At 36.4% G+C, this 18,882-nt stretch overlaps 2 protein-coding genes and 1 long non-coding RNA gene across 3 annotated transcripts in view; all 3 read left to right on the top strand.

The window, feature by feature from the left end:
• The first annotated feature begins 7,445 nt into the window (after window positions 1-7,445).
• LOC139734029 (plexin-B2-like) lies at window positions 7,446-11,670 on the top strand. The gene is made up of 4 exons (XM_071644836.1): window positions 7,446-8,477; window positions 9,797-10,003; window positions 10,997-11,134; window positions 11,524-11,670. The coding sequence occupies exons 1-4, from the start codon at window positions 7,446-7,448 to the stop codon at window positions 11,668-11,670; spliced, it is 1,524 nt and encodes a 507-aa protein (XP_071500937.1).
• A 3,648-nt stretch (window positions 11,671-15,318) lies between these two features.
• LOC139734057 (uncharacterized) lies at window positions 15,319-17,059 on the top strand. The gene is made up of 3 exons (XR_011711132.1): window positions 15,319-15,454; window positions 16,425-16,524; window positions 16,954-17,059. It is a non-coding gene; the product is annotated as an uncharacterized lncRNA (long non-coding RNA).
• Window positions 17,060-17,682: 623 nt separating this feature from the next.
• Window positions 17,683-18,882, top strand: part of LOC139734028 (plexin-A4-like) — a 44,946-nt gene continuing 43,746 nt past the window's right edge. The window contains exon 1 of the mRNA XM_071644834.1: window positions 17,683-17,820. Coding sequence (XP_071500935.1) covers window positions 17,683-17,820 — 138 coding nt within the window. The remainder of the gene's footprint in view (window positions 17,821-18,882) is intronic.

Raw genomic sequence — 18,882 nt, 5'->3', positions numbered from 1 at the left:
TTCAGCAAAGTATGTGATCCATGAGGGGCTCAGTTCCATGTTTCAAAAAAGTTTGGTTCAAGTTCTAATAACTGAGTGACAATAGATGTGCAAAATGAGCACTGCTGGTTGGTTGCTGCCTTGCTGTTACCAAAGGAACATGACAAATCCAGTGACTATGACATTCCTCATAGTATTCTTTTTAAATTGTCTTTAATCTTGTACTATGCTATTAATGCTAAATTCATGTGTAAATAAATAGTTTTTATCAGAGGTGTTTTTTTTTAAGTCTCTATATACATTTGTACATTGGGGGAAAAAAAGAAATATTTCTGGAAAGTCTGGAACAATTTTGTGTAATTTTCCTTGTGCAAAATGTTATTGGTGGGGTGGATATGGTTTAGTGCTGTGGTACATGTATGGTGCTGTAAAGTGTACTTGCACCACAGTGTGGTGAAAAAAAGGAAGTACTATTTGAAAATAATTATGACTTACTTGCCTTCAGTACTTTATTGCAATGCAAATACTTTGCTAACTTTGTACTTATTAATGGTCATGTGCCTAACCCACCTTCATGTTTCTTCATTCCTTTTTCATATAAAGGCAAAGATAGTGTTCAATTTTATGTCCATATTACACAGCTTTGGAAGTATGGTATAGAATTTCTTTATGTCATATGAAGTTAAATCTAGATTTTGAAGTATCAAGTAAAAATAACAAATATGATACATAAAATATCATTTTATTCAGTAGATCAAAAGGCATTATCAAAAACTCCAGGAAGGAACACCTAAGCATTATATGAAAAATGATGGTTGCTATACCAGAAAATTGATATTAAATTCTGGCACAAGTATTTCTTCAGGTAGTGATCTGACAGGTATGCCCTTGCCATGTTTGTAGTTAAAATAATTGGTGTGTGCATTTTTATCATGAGAATACTATTGCTTATGCAATGCTGTGACATAGTGGACAGTAGTTCCCTCATGCTTTTTGGCTCTTTGGTATTGCTTAGTTTATGGTTTATTCTGATCCTTTACAATGCCCTTCTGTGTATATTTTTCTTCTGCTCTTTGCCACATGACTTCTGAATATGTAGACATTGACTGTAATGCACAAAATGTACGGTACTGTTCATTCATGTTTGTCATTGGAAGATAGCTGCAAGCATTGCGTACATGGTGACTGTGTAAAAACAATGAAGATTTCGTATCTCCTTATGTGTGACTGATTTTCATGAGCAAAAGCTTCAGAGAAGATTTTTTTCTCTCATCGTCCAATTTATTTTTCCTCATTATTGCAGCTTGTGTGACACTGCTACAAGGTAGAGAGTAGGCCTACTGCTTGCATATTATGATATATTTTATATCTTTACAGGCTTATATAAACATTATATTTTGACTTCTTTGCCTGGGTGTTTGCAGTAAATGCCCAGCGTGAATCTATGAACATGTTTACATAATGTTTGCTTGTAATGTGGTGAAATTCAGTTTGTGATAATGAACAACATTTCTGACACGCCCTCTAGCCAGTATACATATATTTCAAATGATGTTCATTGCTCAACTTCAGCCAGCTTGCATTACACGTAGCTTGTTGCATGAAAAACGTATCTGATTGTTCTGGGCTGTGTGCAGAGAAAAAAGATGGTGTTATTAGAGTTCATGCGTCTCCACTAAAGAATCCAAAATCAATCTGTTTGCTGTCGTAAAAAAAAAAGAAATAGTGTGGAAAGCATTCCAATATATACATATCATATTTGTATTGTTAGGAACATAGTGAGTGGGGGTTGGACAGGATATTTGCGGCAAAGTTGGATAATATTTTTGTTTAATATATTGAAAGATCAAGGCAGTGCAGATGTAAAATCGTGTGTGTGTGTGTGTGTGTTTTTTTTTTTTTTTTTAGTTTTTCAGTACGAATACAGTCTGAATTACGAAACGATGGCATAAAAGGAGAATTGCTTGGGAGAAATGTGAACCCAAAATAATGAAGAGTATTCAAGACTTATCGCAACTGACATTGCATGACAATGCTCAACAGCTTGCCAGTCAAATACATTGTAGTGTGATACAGTGCAGGCACTGTATGCTGAACAGGAAACTTACAGGTCGTTGAAAGAAAGCAGGGTTTAGCAAGTCGTAAAGAGATTAAACACTCCAAAAGACGTGAGAATTGACGTCAATGGTAAACTATCTTCATCACCTTGGTTTGCTCACTTTGCCTTACGTGATGACTATGTTTGATTAGGGGTTTGTGCTTTAAAAAAAGCAGGGTTTAGCAAGTCGTAAAGAGATTAAACACTCCAAAAGACGTGAGAATTGACGTCAGTGGTAAACTATCTTCATCACCTTGGTTTGCTCACTTTGCCTTACGTGATGACTATGTTTGATTAGGGGTTTGTGCTTTCCGTTACGTGATTCGAATGTAAAATCTTATGAATGTTTGTCTATTAAAGGAATTGTATAGTCTTGGTTGGGATTAGTATTCAGCTTTTGACTTTTTGCGAGATACATAGACACCACTTTATGAAATGTTAAAGAGCATACAATTCTAAAAGAAATTCAAAATTTATTTGATGGAAATTAGTTTTGAAATGGCTGATATATCCTAAAAATAGAGCGATCCTAAAAAAGAGTGTTTCCCACCTTTTCCATATGAAAACCAATTTTCATCAATAAATTTCAACTCCTATAAGAATTGTATGCTCGTTCATATTTTTTTAAAATGAGGTTTCTCATTATCTTGAAAAATCGTCATAAAAAACCCTGGAAACCTGAAGCCGCGTCTGAACCAAAACTGTATCATTCATTTAAGTTCTCGACAGACAAAGCATTTTTCTGCCAAAGGCAAGTTTCATGTATGGACAGGTGCGCAAATCTATTGTACTCGTGCGAAGTTTGCCTCGGGACACTCTCGAAGAGTAACCTCATGTAACACATTTAAATGGCTAGTATTGTTTGCTGTGATAAAAATTTGAATAATGCGACTTGCAGATTTTATGATATTGTATAGAGAGCGAAACAGTCGTTTTAAGATGAATAAAAGGAAGAGACGTCTTCCCTTATAGTACAGTGTATTGGCTGGATTATTGGCAGGGTTGCAAGCTCAAACGTTGGCAAGAAAGGGTAATGACTCACAAATGTAAGAAACCAGTCGTATTAAAAGCTATTTGAAGCTTTCATGTATCCCCAGAACTTGTAATATTCAGTTTGCTTTTGTGACATGAATATTGTCTTTATTCTTTTAGAAGCTTTCTTTTTTACATGTTTATTTGACTTAAAAAACAAAAAAAAAAACAAAACAAACATATATAATATAATTATGCAGATAAGATATATTATATGATATATTGTTAACGTACCAAAATGAGGGTGGCAGTTAATGCGTTTAAAGGGCCAGGCTTTGTTGAGACGTTTGCTGTATGTTTAAGTTCCGAGGAAACAGAATTTTGCGCTTATCTTCAGGTATCAGAAGGCCTATTGTAGTCCTATTTTGTACATTGTATCAGTCACAGAACAATATTGCTGCAAGTTTGTTTTCCCAACAAATAATTGTTTGCTTATATTCTTTTAATGTTGTGGTTCATAATTTTAGTGTAGAACTGTACAATCTGAAGAACATGTTTATGCATGTGATGCATGTAATTTTATACAGTTTTATATGAAAATCATGGAGGTGCCTATCTGACAGACAATTAGTCGGTTTATGATTCATGAATTTACTTGGCATTCAGTCGATTTGTTGTGCTTCCCATTTTGTATGACAAAACAAGATACATGTAATGTAATTGTCGGAGAAATGTCTGAGTCCAATTTTAGAACCATTCTAGATAAGTAAATAACATAAAGATAAGGATCGTGATAATAGGTTGTAAACGTGCGTACAATGCTCCGTTACGATATGGGAAGAGGCAACGCACCTTGAGCTGAAAAACCATAATATAATCATTTTTTTCTTCTTTTTTTTAAACAAACATTTCCGTGTGATGCATAATTTTCTTTTTGTATCGTGACATGAATAGGACACAATCTTCTGACGTGATTGAGGTCAGGTTTAACGAAGACTTTCGAGTTATAAGCTGTTGTCGCCACTATCTACCGCTCGTGATTTACCACTTTTTTTGATTTCTCATTGTGGAAGGAGCCTTATTGTATACCCCTTAGAGGCGAGCTTGGAGGTTGTGCAGCTTGTATTTTGGTTCATGATTTCTGTTCCACAGAATACATTGCGAGACTGTCAGTACGCGTTCCCAACCTGGGTACTGTGTAGTGATCAGTTTTTCTTCTCTTTTGGCCTACATTATATTCTTCCCTACATAATGTGAAAAAGCAGAAGTGAATCAGATTTCGCTAATAAAAATTGGACGCATCAGAGTGTTTGCCTTTCATACAATTACATTGCAGTGAGTTGTGATCATTTTGATAAGTTTTCACTTCTTTTACTGCATCATAATGCAGTATAATTCAGTATCATACAGTGAATGTTTAACGTGTGCGATGACATCATGACAGACATAAATGAATAGAACCACCCTTTCAAGGTCCATAAATGTGTTGTACATTTTTATGGCACTACGGCCCGCAGTACCCGTTCACACTGCCACATCATACCCTGAAGTGTAGCTTCTTTACAAGTGTGATTATGCTCACTTTCGGATATACATTTTTATGATTTCTCAAGAGAAAACGAATTTCGATCAAAATGAAGGCACATAGTGGTAGTGACATAAAGTGCGAAAGTACAAAGGTAGTAGAAATCATACCAAATATTACGCGTCGAAAAAGTCATCAATCAGCTAAAAATCCCACACTTATCAACCAGTAGCAAAAATTGAAGTGTTTCAAATTAAGGCTATACAGAATACCTGCAGTGATATTTTCCATGTCAAAAACTGAACTCGTTCGGACATTGCTTGTAGCCGCGTGATGTACACTGTACAAAGAGGAAGGGAAAGAACAAACAAACAAACAAACCATAAAACAAACGAGCAAAATGACGGGGGAAACCACATCCTAGTAGTGTTGAGTATCGCTATGAGGTAACACGTAATGAACTGTAATGTTCGCTTCAAGCATGTCAAGATTGTAAAATTGAGCTCCGAAAAAGCATTACTCACAACCAATCTAAATTGCACTTTTCAGTTTCCCCTATATAGTTTCTGGTTTCCAAATCATCAAAATGGCGTCTATTTAGTATTCTCGCTTGCTACTTGCGGAAATTTCGAAATGAAAGGTGCTTGACGTCGGAAAAGAACATACTATGAATCAACTGGCAAATTTTGTGTGTGTGTGTGTGTGTGTGTGTGTGTGTGTGTGTGCGTGTGTGTGTGTGTGTGTGTGTGTGCGTGTGTGTGTGTATGTGACGTGAAAGCTATGAATAATGAGGAAATTCAACTCGTGTAATTATGATACAATGAATTATTACGGTTGCCTTTGTGACTGACGTTTCTATCCTATGTGAAAAAAACAACACTTACAATGTCATACGATAGCAGCATATAATCATAGGCAACAACGTAGTGCCTCTCATTTTATCAGACCTTGATATACAAGCGCTTTGAACCCTTTTCAATAAAGACGCCTGGAGAATATAACAAAAACCCACAAACAAACATAAAAACAACAACAACAACAACAACAACAAATCAGTGATAAAAACACACTGTAATGGTAACCGTAACTATCAAAAACAAAAACAGAAAAAAGATGAAAGCTTTTCTGTGCCATAATACAGTTTGCCATGTTCACTTGGTGTTTGCGTGAAGCAAACCAGGGCCCCGTTTCATTAAAAAATTAAATACAATCTCTTATAAATTTCCTTACCACACAGGCTGCCGTATACTTTTGATAGAAATATGATAGAAATCAACTATAAATCGATTATATCCCACATTTCATAAATACAAGGCCCAGGGAGGTATGTCGTCTCACCTCCCTGAGCAGATCGACTATAGTCTTACAGTTATGCCACGATTTCTGGCTATGTCTTCGTTTCAATCTGTACATAATAAATAAGATAGCATAGATTAAACTGGTGCTGTATTTCCAGAAACGTTTTATGTCTACTGCAAATTACGTGAATGTTTACAGTGTTATTTCGTTTTCATGACAAAACCATCCCGGAAAGAAATGAAAAAGAAAGGTACTTGCAACGCATAAAGATATTTTGCAGTGCATGATGGGGTTGTAACATTATTCATCTTCATTAAGAGATCTATGGAAATTGAGAGATGTGCCGAAGAGGGGAAATACCTTTAATATTAAGCAGGCAAGTTTCCCGGCTTGAGTATAAGTACAAAGTATACAAAGAGAGATAGGACAAAGCTTCCTCTTCAGAAAATAATGTATGCCATTAGGTGCCATAGATACGTTAGAAATCGAATCTATTTTTCTTCAATACACTTCCTTTATGTGTGTATGTATTTATTGGAGTAGAACTTATTTGTAATAATTTATATTGAGTTATATTGATATAGCTCGTTTACGGCTCAAATAAAGGGGGTCCATAGTACACTCACGTACTTGTGACCACCTTGTTTTTAGGTAGACCTCGCGTTCAAACAGTTTCGATTAGACATATCTGCTGTTACTTCCAATGTAGCGTTGAATTATGTTTAAGTGACACCCTATCATCGATTAAATTTGCAGTTATTATACTCGGCAGTTATCGACTGGACATAACTCTGAGAATTCTGGCGAATCTGATTATCCCGGTCCTATACAGCTGTAGAGTAAGTGAAACACTATATCATTATAAGAAAATGTGGTTTATTCAGAGTTACCATAATCATATTATTTAGCGTGGTTTCGGTTAGTTTCAAGTTCTGTTTGTTTTTTCTTTCCAGAGAGATTAAATGTTCATGGCTTCAATGGTCATCACGATGACACTCCCCTCCTCCCCCCCCCCCCCGGCAGTATAGCAAAAAGTAATATTGCTCTACATATGGGATTTGTGTTGAAACGCTGTTTAACATTGTTTTTTTTTTCTCCTTCGATTACTATCACGTTGAACTTTGCATTATGTTTTGTTTCATTTTAATGCTCTTACGTTATGCCGTCCATGTAATATCGACCACTGACATTGCCAGGATTAAAAGACATTCTTATTCCAGCTGAAAGGAAATTGAATCACTCGAAATAAGAATATTGGCCTAAGAATTTTAGCTGAAGAGTTTGTGCTATAACAAACAGGCAAAACACGCAAACTTTCTTCCCTGTCTCCCTGCGGATTTCACCTTCCCTTTTATTAAATACTCCGTCCATATACTTATCATCATGTCATTCGCCTCTTTTTCCATTCTCCTCCCCCTGAGCCTGTTTATTTTCTGCTCTTTCGAGTTTAATGGTCCTCATCCTGCTCACCATCCTTCCCCTCCTCTCATTTATTTCTATAAATCAGACCATACATAATATAACCCTTCCTTTTCTATTTTAACTACAACAGATATTACTGACTGGCTCAATATGTTCGGAGCGTTGAAACTGATGCTGCTCGCCTTCAGCATCATGAATGTGATGCATGATGCTGAGTCGGCTCCCCTCTCCTCCTACCTGGTGTCATCCTTCTCCAGTCCCAATCCCAGGCTGCCTTTCAGACTCATGGCTGTAGATAACACTACTGGTGATGTCTACATTGGAGCCGAGGAGGAGATTTACCACCTGGGACCAGATTTCATCTTGAGGGAGACTGTTGAGGTTGGATTATGCAATATATCGAGATCCTCGTATTTTGGTGAACAGGACAAGAACAGACTGCTTGTCATCGCACCTGCACCTACTGAGAGACTCATTACATGTGGAACATGTGATGGTTATTGTGAGACAAGGAAGCTATCCAATATCACCGATGCAGAAACATACTACGATGTTGATGAGAAGACAGTAGTGAGGAGAGAGGATGCACCCATGGTTGGGGTGGTAGCTGTAAGTGCCTTTCCTCAGAGGTCACAGTATCTCTTCACAGGTATCAGTCTCACTCAAACAGCAGACAAACCTGTTTCAAAGCTTGACATAACTTCATTCAACCCTGTGCAGAGCATTACCATGGGGCAACTACCAGACGTTAATTATGTGCAAGCTATTTTCATAACTCAATATGTTTATTATGTCATTAAACTCCAAGCAGTGAATGTGCCTGTCGAAGCTGTGATGGGTCGTTTGTGCGTAGACACAGCTGATACAAACTTTGAATCCTACACACAAATTCAACTGAAATGCACAGACCACACTGGATCAAACTACAACGTGATCCAAACAGCTCACATTGGTCCTGCAGGATCCCAGCTAGCTGACTCCTTGAGTATCAATAGTACTGATGACGTCATGTATGCTGTGTTTACCAATGGGAGCTCATCACCTGTACAGTCTGCTCTGTGTCTCTACAAGATGAGTGATATCCAGGAGAAATTTACAGAAGCTGTAGTTGGCTGCATCACATGTGAAAGTGACTGTGGTGGAAGATCAATTGACTATTTGCAAAGCAGCCAATGTGGTGCTGTAAGTGTAACTAACATATTGTTGTGCACTTTATACAGTCTATTTAACCCATTGAGGACGGACTGATTTTGCTACAACACGCATTTCCCATAGACACCTGCCTGAGTATACGTGGGACTTGTCCTCAATGGGTTAAACAGCATAATACACACTGCAGGACCCTTCAGAGATTATGAGTGAGAAAATATCGCTTTCAGAAAAATTAGTCTTCATAGCATATTTGTAAGCTGTGTACATATTTTTTAATCTTTCAACATGTGTATCTTTACTCTTCCAGCAGCACACCTTCAAGAATCACTCGAGTGTAGGGGGAGTGAATAAATTCAATTTTATTGCTCAAGATATGTTATGAAAACAAGGACATCTATCTTAATGCAAGGGTTCTCTCACAGGTGTAAGATCTGTAGGAATGTTTGTTCAATTATGTTGCTCTGATGTGTAAGAGTGTAATATTGCATAATTAGCAAAAGTTAATCCTATTGCTTTTAAAGTAATATGTGGATTTCAAATCACAAATCACAAATGAAATTTAAATTTACGGGATGAATGAAAAAAAAAAATCAGCATACATGTACTTCTCTCAATTGATAGGTCAGTGAATATGATATATATGTGTTTTTCACTCCCTGAATAAAACTCAGGACTATGTAATTAGATTTTGTTATCAATGTTGGAAAAAAAAAGGTGAAGATCAATCTCAAGCTGTGGAAGATGATAAGGCTTGTCAGATATTGAGCAAAAAAAAATGTTACTATGAACAAGAAATTTAATGCCTTCATGATGAAAGTTGTGTCCAAGTGTTGCAAGATTTCCATAATTGCTTGTCATTGTGTATTTTTCTGGAAACTATCAATTTTGAAGGTTGATCAGAATCTCTACCTGGTCCCCATTTTCTCAGGAATTAGAGTAAGCTACAAACTGTTGTACCAATTTGCACATTAGGTTGCCATGTGTATAAAAAGTAAGTCTCTTCTTTCCATTACTTTTGGAATGATTTCAAATTGATTAACATACTCTACAAATGTATTTCATGCCATGAAAAAGGCCATTGGCTCCAATTTGCAAAAATGTCATGCCGTGAAAATATCTTGCTTTACAGTATGATACAAACTGCTGACCTTATGGTGAATTACGGAGGCACCTTTATTTCACAAAGTGGCCCAAGAGAAAATGCAAAAACTTTGTGTTAGGATTATTGATGCCTTATTATCTTGGTAGGAGGGGGGGGGGGAGGAGGGGGTAATGAAGAGTACATGTCTTCAAAATTTGATGATAGGTTGTTTCCTTTTGTATGGATTGTGTATTGTTCACCATGCTAGGCCCCAAACAATTGGAATCAAGAAAGCAGAGAGTGCCAAGCTACTGACGGCGGCAATGCTTACTACAAGTATGCCAATGGTGTAGACCCAGTGACTGCTTCACCGGTACTTACTGTCTCTGATATGGAGGCCAAATCCATCATCACTACTGCAGAGAGAGACTATACTGTGGCTTTCATTGGAAGTAGTGACGGTGACTTGCTTAAGGTACTCTAGCTGCCTACTAAATGGTCATGTGCATTGTGACATTAATAGTGGTATGTACAAGTGTATATAATGACTTGCAATGCATATTGATACTGGTACAGTCCCGTATTAATGCAATTTAGAATGAAGCGCCACTCAATATAAAGAGGAACCTTGATGCAGAGTAAAATCAAATTATGGTTACATTAGTTTTGTAAAATTTGGAGATTTAATTCATGAATTGTAGATTTGAGGTTTAATATTTTTCATGACAGTGAAGGGTCGCAAGATGCAAATATGATGGGATAGTAATGTCATATTACATTTCTTCACAACTCTCCTATGGTTTGCCCATCAGATAACTACAGAAAAAAAGGGACAAATCATATTTTACCAATGATTAACCAAGTACACCCTCAATCTCCTAATTAAGTCTTAGCAATACATGTGCTTTGGAATTTCAACTTCATGGCAATTTGATATGAAGGATATGGCTTTTACATTGTACAAAAGTGTATGCTATATTTTCTTTCAAGACAGACAAATCAATTGTGTGAAGGTGTGTGTGCAGTTTTGTGGAACAGTGCAGTATATATGAGACATGTATCACCTATCATTTGTATGTGATCAATATATATCACTTGGCTAATGAATCATGATAATATTGGAAATATGAAAATATTTGTGACTTGGTTCAACTGATCTGCATCTGTTTGTGATGTATCTTCAAGTCCTAAAATTCACATTGAACATGCAGTAAATTTCCCTTTTGCAGTCCATTAGTGATCATACATTTGTAGACATTAGACTATGCAAAAGACAACAAAGAGGCCTATTATTTCTCTTATAAATGGATTTCATGATCATCTATGTGGTCTATGCTGTAAAGAGTGACTTTGATTTTTTAGCTGATTAGACAACGTGATACTCAACTCACTCCTTGATGTTGAATCCAGTGTCAGAACTGTGCATCACATTATTTGTTATATCATGTAAATTCTTGTTATTACATAGGTTCACATACTAAATAGTTCATCCGCGTACCATTACGAAAATGTTCCCCTTGGACAAGGGTCTGTTCTACGAGATGTATATCTAGATGAAGACAAGGAGCAAATCATACTGGCAACTGGCTCTGAGGAAGGTTCACAGGTACTGTAATAATTGACAACTGTTATGAAAAAGAGAGAGCTCTCATTTCAAGAATCATAGTGCAATACAAACACATAATTTTACACTGAGCCAATATTGACCGTAGCATACTTTTGGCGTGAACTGAATATTCGTTTTGCATTGTCTTTTCCTATAGCCCCAATGCATTCAAATCATTACATTTTGAAAGCTTTTCTGTTATAATTTGTCAAAAACCCAATTTGAACTCATCGATGTGAGCAACCAAGTAGTAATCATTCCCTCTGCAAACTGCGCTAACTGTCTTGTAGCCTGACCTACAGTTTGATGAATGTTATAATAGGGCATTTTGTCAGTTACAGTTAATCATTATTTAAAGGTTTGATCTTGTTGCTGTTGTGAACATGAAGGTATTGAAGCTGACTCTGGCAAACTGCAGTAATTACCAGACCTGTGATGAATGCATCGGAGGGAACGGTGGTGATGATGGAGACCCTTACTGTGGATGGTGTACGCTAGAAGCCAGGTACATTTGTAAGATGACCACAGCTGAATGACCTGAAGGAAAAAAAGAAGTTTTATTTTAAGATCCTAGCCTCCCACTATTGAAGTGATAAAAAAGTGTAATTTTTTGAATATGGCAATTACATATAACTATATCAATTTACTTTTTACCCATTTTGGCTCTAGGAGGATGAAAGGATTAATGATGAAATATTTCTCCCTGCGAGGTACATCTCGACTATATTTTTTTATATACCTTTCAGATATGATGCTCAGGGGACTTTAAATGTATATGGAATGTCATTTACTTATTTTACCCCCGCATACATGAAGCGTAATAACTATATTTAAAGGGGGTATACAGGAATCAGCGTGTTGTCTGTTGGTAGGGTAGTCGGGCGGCCTGTTGCAAATCTTGCGTCGCAAATTCCTTCTACAGTTTTGAAGCAATTTTGATGAATCTTGGGTTACATGATGACATTGAGGTGCAGATGTGCAAGACATTTTTTTTTGTCTTTGTTGGAGAAAGCATTGCCATGGAACCACAATTTTCCCAAAACTTTCTGGAGTAAATTGCTTCCACAGTATCAATGCAATTTATTCCAAATTTGGTATGTATAATAATCTATAGGTGTATCGGGTGTGTAGTTTAATATACACGATGTACTTTGTGTTTGTACCTGGCAAGGTGTTGCCATGATAACAGTTTATCTTCTGGAAAATCTTGTGATGTGAACTACTTCCATAATTTTGAAACAATTGAACTCAAATTAGTCGTACACAATGACATTGAGGTGTAGATGTGCAAGACATGTTTTTGTTGTTGCTGTTGTTGTTGTTGTTGGAGAAAGCATTGCCATGGTAACCGCAATTTCCCCAAAACATTATAGAGCGAACTAAGTACTTCTATAGTGTTGAAGCAATTTCAGATTTAGTATGTAGGGCCTATAGGTATACAATGGTCATGTATTGTAGTTATGCAAAACACTCATGTTTGTACCTGACAGTGTGTTGCCACAGTAAATGCATATTTTCTTCAAATTTTGTGGAGTGAACTACTTCCAGAGTTGTGAAGCAGTCAAACTCACCAGGTACTCACAAGGTACTATACACACATGTATACACACAGGTAGACAGACAGACAGACAGACAGACAGACAGACAGACAGACACACACACACACACACATAACCTTTTATCAAACCCAGGTTAAATTCTTTGTTATAGGAATCAGGGCTGCGGGAGCCTGGGTATTAATCACCTTTAGTGATGTGTACATTGTACTTCTAGTTTTACTTGTACCTGCCCGCTGAATCTCAGTTGTAGACAATCATGTTATCATAGTCATCTCTCTCTCTCCCTCTCTCTCCCTCCCCCCTCTCTCTCTCATAGCTCTTTCACATGATAAGTGAAATGAAAATCATTTTCAAAGCACAAATATTATCTTCTATTTCATATTTCATCTGTCAGATGTACAAGATACATGGACTGTACATGGAGCGGTGAATCCACTCGGTGGTTGTCCTACAATGCTGTACAGTGTGTGAGCATCTCTGACATCCAGCCTTCAGACAGCATTAGGCATGACCTGAGTGAACAGCCAGTAAGTTCTAACTGTGTCTGTCTGTTACAGTGTATGACTCTGGATTACAAAGCCAACTTGAAGTCACTGGATATGGATTTTTAGTTAAGGGTAGATTCTGAAAGAGCAGAACTCAAGCTGTAAAATGATGTGTAACTCAATGCAAATGGACTTTTCTAACCTATCTAGTGTATATGCCGAATACTTCGCGAGGTTTTTATATTTTCATGAATTTTGCAATTCAGGTGCTATTTGTGTAATCAAAGACATGCGAAAGTATTGACTCTGACCCAATATGAAAGTGACGTACATGTATGCGTATACATTTCTCCATTAAGTGCAGGACTCCACGAGCGCAAATTCAACCACTGGCGAAATCGTTAAGAAGTTCCAATTCGCAAAAAATTTAGACTCATTAAATGTATGCCATATACAGTAAATAACAGAAAGAAAGTACATACACTGGAGAAGTGTTAACTAAGCAAAAAGTGCTCTGACGAAAGGTCTATTCATAGTGCCGAATCTCACACTAAGTAGTGCTCTGTGCTGTGAAATGGGATGAAAAACAGGAAGTAAACCTCCATAACAACCACAATGAAGGGATTATTAAGATTATAAGCTGAAATTTAGCACCCTCCATAAAGCACATTATATTCATGACTACTCTATAACTTCCAATGCAGTAGCAGCATTGTTTCATAACTTACACTGAAGTTGAAAGTGAAGTATACATGTGTAAAGGTTTGTTTGTTTGTTTGTTTTTTGAAGAATTGAAAATGAGCATGTCATACAAACCTAATCACATTTGAGTTCTAGAAACACTGTAAAAAGGTACACACACACAATTTCCCATTTGTCTTATGATCCGAATCATAGGGATATTGTAGAAGAAGAATGGCTCTTTCAGGAAATGTAAAAAGTTAAGATTGATTAGTTTGACGCATTCCACTTATTTTCTGTCCTAACATAAAACTAGGACATGCAACTTTTTGTTGATTTTGTGATGCAAATACAGTCAGGTATGACTGTGTTTTTATCTGTGAGTAGAAAGATTACAAGTGCAGAACTGACTTAAATTAGCACAAGTGGCATGTGCAGGGCAAAAAGTTAATTGCAATTATGCAATGTACATACAGTAGTACATAATGTTTTAGAAGTGAATTGTCACTTGATCTAAATTGCCTGTTTGGTCCCATTTCATGTGGTATGATTCTCCCTAGAGAAAGTGGGTTTAGCTGTATTCTCTTTTAACGTTAGATGATCTAGGAATTGGACCAATTGATATAAGATTGGGTGGCAATACAACTTAGAATATGACTGTCTTATCTGTAGAGATGGGAGTGTCATATAGAGATTGTGTATCAAATTTAAGATTCATTTCTGCTTGGATTGAAGTGTTTCTCATACTGTGGTTTTACAATAAATGTGCATTTGAAATTCCTTTGAATTGTGATTCATTAGTATCATTTTGTAACTGCAATCATGGTAACTCTCTATGTCATATCTCATTTCTCTTAGTGTATTTGATTTCCTTGAGAATGCTGAACCAAGTGATATCATGGATTGTGTGATATCACAGTAAACTGCATGGCAAATTACCATTTATCATATGACAGAACAGTGTATATAGGTGATTTCTTGTCTTGGGCAAACATGTCACTCTGTGTGTATTTAACCCTAGATTAGTTTGGTGTCAATGTTCAATCGTTGGTCAAATTCAAGAGACTGGTTATTCCACGGTCAGTTGATTTTTCAGATATTTTTGCAACATTCTTTCTAGTGCGTGATATACGTGTAAGCCTTTTTGCTTTTGTCTCTTCTGCTTTTTTGAAATTACATGTAATGTCTGAAGCTTTGCTGATTTTTTGATTACTTGGTATTTTATAAAAGCATTTTTCTAATTTTTATTGTGAATGTGCCTATCAGTGTGTTTTATTTTTGCACATATTATCATAGAACAAAGCCTTGAAGAACAATCGAGAAAATGTTTACAATTATGAAATATAAAGTGAAAGATGTATATTACATTGATCCTTCATCATGCTTATATTTGGATGTCACAGATTGAAATTTTTCATCTTTTCTACTTTCATTTTTACAGTTGACCATCACGGTACAGCAGCTGCCTGCTTTGACAAATAGTTTTGAATACATGTGTGTGTTTGATTCCTATGAAGTGTCAGCTGTTACTTCTGGAAATACCATCAACTGTACTACGCCACCTTCAAGCTCTGTACCACAAATACCTGAAGGAGGTTTGTAATAAAAACAGTACTTTTACAATTCATATATAGGTGCTGTTTTTAAGATGAAATACGTAATAAAGACATTTTGCAGAGATTCCTGACAGAACAGATCCATTTTCACAACAAAATACTATGACAACACCTAAGAAGCTTTCCATTCGTGTTACAACTGCGCTACATTTGTATGACAAATCATAAAGTAAGAAACGTGTCGAGATTTTTGTTTGCACTGTTCAATGTAAGTTTGGCTAGGTGGTTTGATGTTGTGCAACTAGCTGCACTTGTGTTTTTGGTCACAAGGAAGAATTTATGTATTTGACAGAAGTCAGGTACAACAAATCCCACAATCTCTATTTTGATGAGCACTCAAAGTTAGAAGAATGGCAGTGCAGTTTGTGATTTTTCTAGTAATGTATATTTTTGCAAGGCATTTGGTACGTCCAGATGCTGCCAAATTTCTAAATTGTCAATTTTTCCTGTATGATGTGAATTGCCTTCAGGAATTCTATTATTTTTTTAAAACAGATATCGTAGGGCGTGATGTATGTTACTTGTAGTACAAATTTTGATATTTTGTGGGAACTTGAAAACAAGGTAGTTCGTTATAAAACCATGCAATATTGTACATACCAGTTCTTCTTGACAAACATTCTACTGTGCTGGAAGAGTGGACCATGGCATCAGACACAGTCAGCTTTATTTTCTTTCTGTTTTTGCATGTGTTTATGTTCTGAAATTCCTTAAGGACTGATTAAAAATCAATATATTACTCTCACTATGCATTCTTTGTTAAACCACCAGAAAGTACTGTCCAAGTAAGGAATATAAAGTGAACCAGGTATGTCACACAAAATATACATTTCCTTTGTGAGACATGCTTAAATTCTTAACCAAAATCAAATTGATTTGTTTCATCAGTATCTTCTTATATAGTGTCAAATGATTTACCTTATTGTTGTTAATGTCTTCCTGTGTACAGCTGACCATGTGGTTATGGCACTCTCAATCAAGTCAACTGAAAGTGAAGTGAACTTTGTTGAGAGAGATTTCTTCTTTTTTGACTGCACTCGCATCTCATCGTAAGTCAAGTCCATTGCAATCCCAGACTAGATATTACTTTTGTTGAATTACCTTAATTAAAGGTTTGATTACTTTGGAATTAGATATCAATGGAATACTAGGTTTATTTGTTTGTCCCTTTCATATGTATATGAATCTTTCGCAAATTGAATTATTTCGAGTGGAGTTTCTTATATCTGCACTATGTTGTATCAAATGAGGGCAGTTTGCTAGATTTGTCTAACGTTTATATATTTCTCAATCAAAGCTGATGATGCCAGTGGTATTCTCACTGCTTAACCAAATTTGACGTACTCCATCTCAAATATGATACACCCAAACCAAAGAAAAAGAAAGAAAATGTTTACAAGTGATCTTTTGAAACATGTAACCCCATCTGACATTATAACTAGTGTATACTCTGAACAATGTTCTCACCCTATTTGTAGATGTTCATCTTGTGTGACTAGCCGGTGGCCTTGTGACTGGTGTGTGTATGAAAACAGGTGTACACACGACAGCTCATCATGTGTAGATGACATCATTGTTAATGGAGATAGTGTGAGTCTACCTTCTACATCTCATATTAACCATATGTGAATATGTCTATCTTTTAATCACTAGAAGTAGTGACTACATATAATGTATCTGTTATGTAATATATACATGTATGTGTACCTTTTCTTAGGATCTTGTTACAAAGAAATTAATTTGTCATTATCATACTGCATAATCCATACTGTGCTTTTAATTGTTTGCTTCATTCTTTTTTTTTTAGAGGGCACAAACCTGTGATCATTGTTTCCATGTGCTGGAGTGTGATGTCACAAAATTGGATTTTGATGACAGTATGGTGTTATCTATTGATATACACCCAGGGTAGCCATTTCAGTGCTAAGCTCTGCCAGAGGGCCCTTCCATTATTATTGCCCAAGCACTGCCAGGTAGGGGCCTACTCACTTTAAACCTCGCATCAAGACAGAGAAGAATTTCATGGGTAAAAGCGTTTTGTCCAGGATAATGGAATGCACCAGGCAAGACTAAAACCTATGGCATTCTGATAACAAATACTTGCTCTTGTCTACTGCAACACTGTACTTCCATAGATAGCATGACTAATGAGTAAAAACTATGATTAAGTTGGCTAATTCAAATACTTATATCATTTCAACAAACAGATGCCAGGTCAGACAGGCAGAAGAGGGCAGGAATATTGCCCTCAGCTCCTCGGTGTGCCAGAAGAAACCCTGATACCAGTCAATATTGCAGCTGGTTACAGTATAATGGCATCCAATCTACCAACTGATCCAACCAAGGTAGGAAAACCATCATTGTGGTTCAAAACAAAATTTCTTGCTTGTCATAGACATCTCACAATATATGGATTGTGACAAACTTAAAGGACAAGTCCACCTTCACGGACATGTGGATTGAGTAAATGCAGCAATATTAGTAGAACACATCAGTGAGGGTTTGAGGAAAATTGGACAACCTATTAAAAAGTTATAAATTCTCAGAAGTTTCTGCTCAGTCACTGCTGGATGAAAAGACTACCCAGCCTGTGATGTCATATGTGTACAATGATATAAAGAAAACACAGAAAATTCAACATATTTTCACTTTTCTTGCATTGTGAAAGAATTCTTGACTTGCCTCTTTCAGAAGGCAGGGCTAATAATATTACCCTTAATGTACATCAGCGACAAGTCGAGGAAAAGTGTACTTTTTTTTTTTCAAAAAAAAAAATGTATTCAAATTCTCTTTATATTTTCCGTATATATTTGTATGCATGTGACATCATACACTATAGTAGTCTTATCCAGCAGCGACTACACAGACACTTTAAGAATTCGTAACTTGTGAATGAATTGCACAATTTTCTCCAAACTTTCACTGATGTGTTGGAATAATAGTGCTGCAGTCACTCATTCCACATGTGCATGAAGGTGAAAGTGTCCTTGTTAAAAGGGTAATAAGAAATTATGAGGCTACAGTTTCAAAGCATCTCTCTCCATACCACAAGTTGTAGATACCCATACAGTCCCTATGCAATGTATCATGCACAGGACTTTCTTAGTACTGCCCCATTCACAGTCGCCTTAATTACCTCTGCCAAGGGGGGAGGTTAGGTTTTCGTTACCGTTGGTTTGTGTGTTTGTTCGTTCGTTAGTTAGTTTAAGTTAGTTTGTCCGTGTGCAAAGTAACTCTAAAGTAGTTAACAGATTGGGATGAAACTTGCAGGAAAGGTTGAGAGTGACACAAGTACCAAACGATTAACTTTTGGTAGTGATCCGAGAATTTTGGGGGAATTTGTGAAGGATTTTTGATATTTTGGCAGGTAGGGTCAATGAACTTGGGAGTTCAGGCTGCGCGTATTT

The sequence above is a fragment of the Diadema antillarum genome, unplaced genomic scaffold, assembly GCF_040938485.1.
Source record: "Diadema antillarum isolate AM-2024a unplaced genomic scaffold, OU_Dant_1.0 seq00000507_RagTag, whole genome shotgun sequence".
In the NCBI taxonomy this organism is placed as follows: domain Eukaryota; kingdom Metazoa; phylum Echinodermata; class Echinoidea; order Diadematoida; family Diadematidae; genus Diadema; species Diadema antillarum.
Note: the sequence above shows the minus strand (reverse complement) of the source record. Positions and strands in the feature narration are given on the sequence as shown.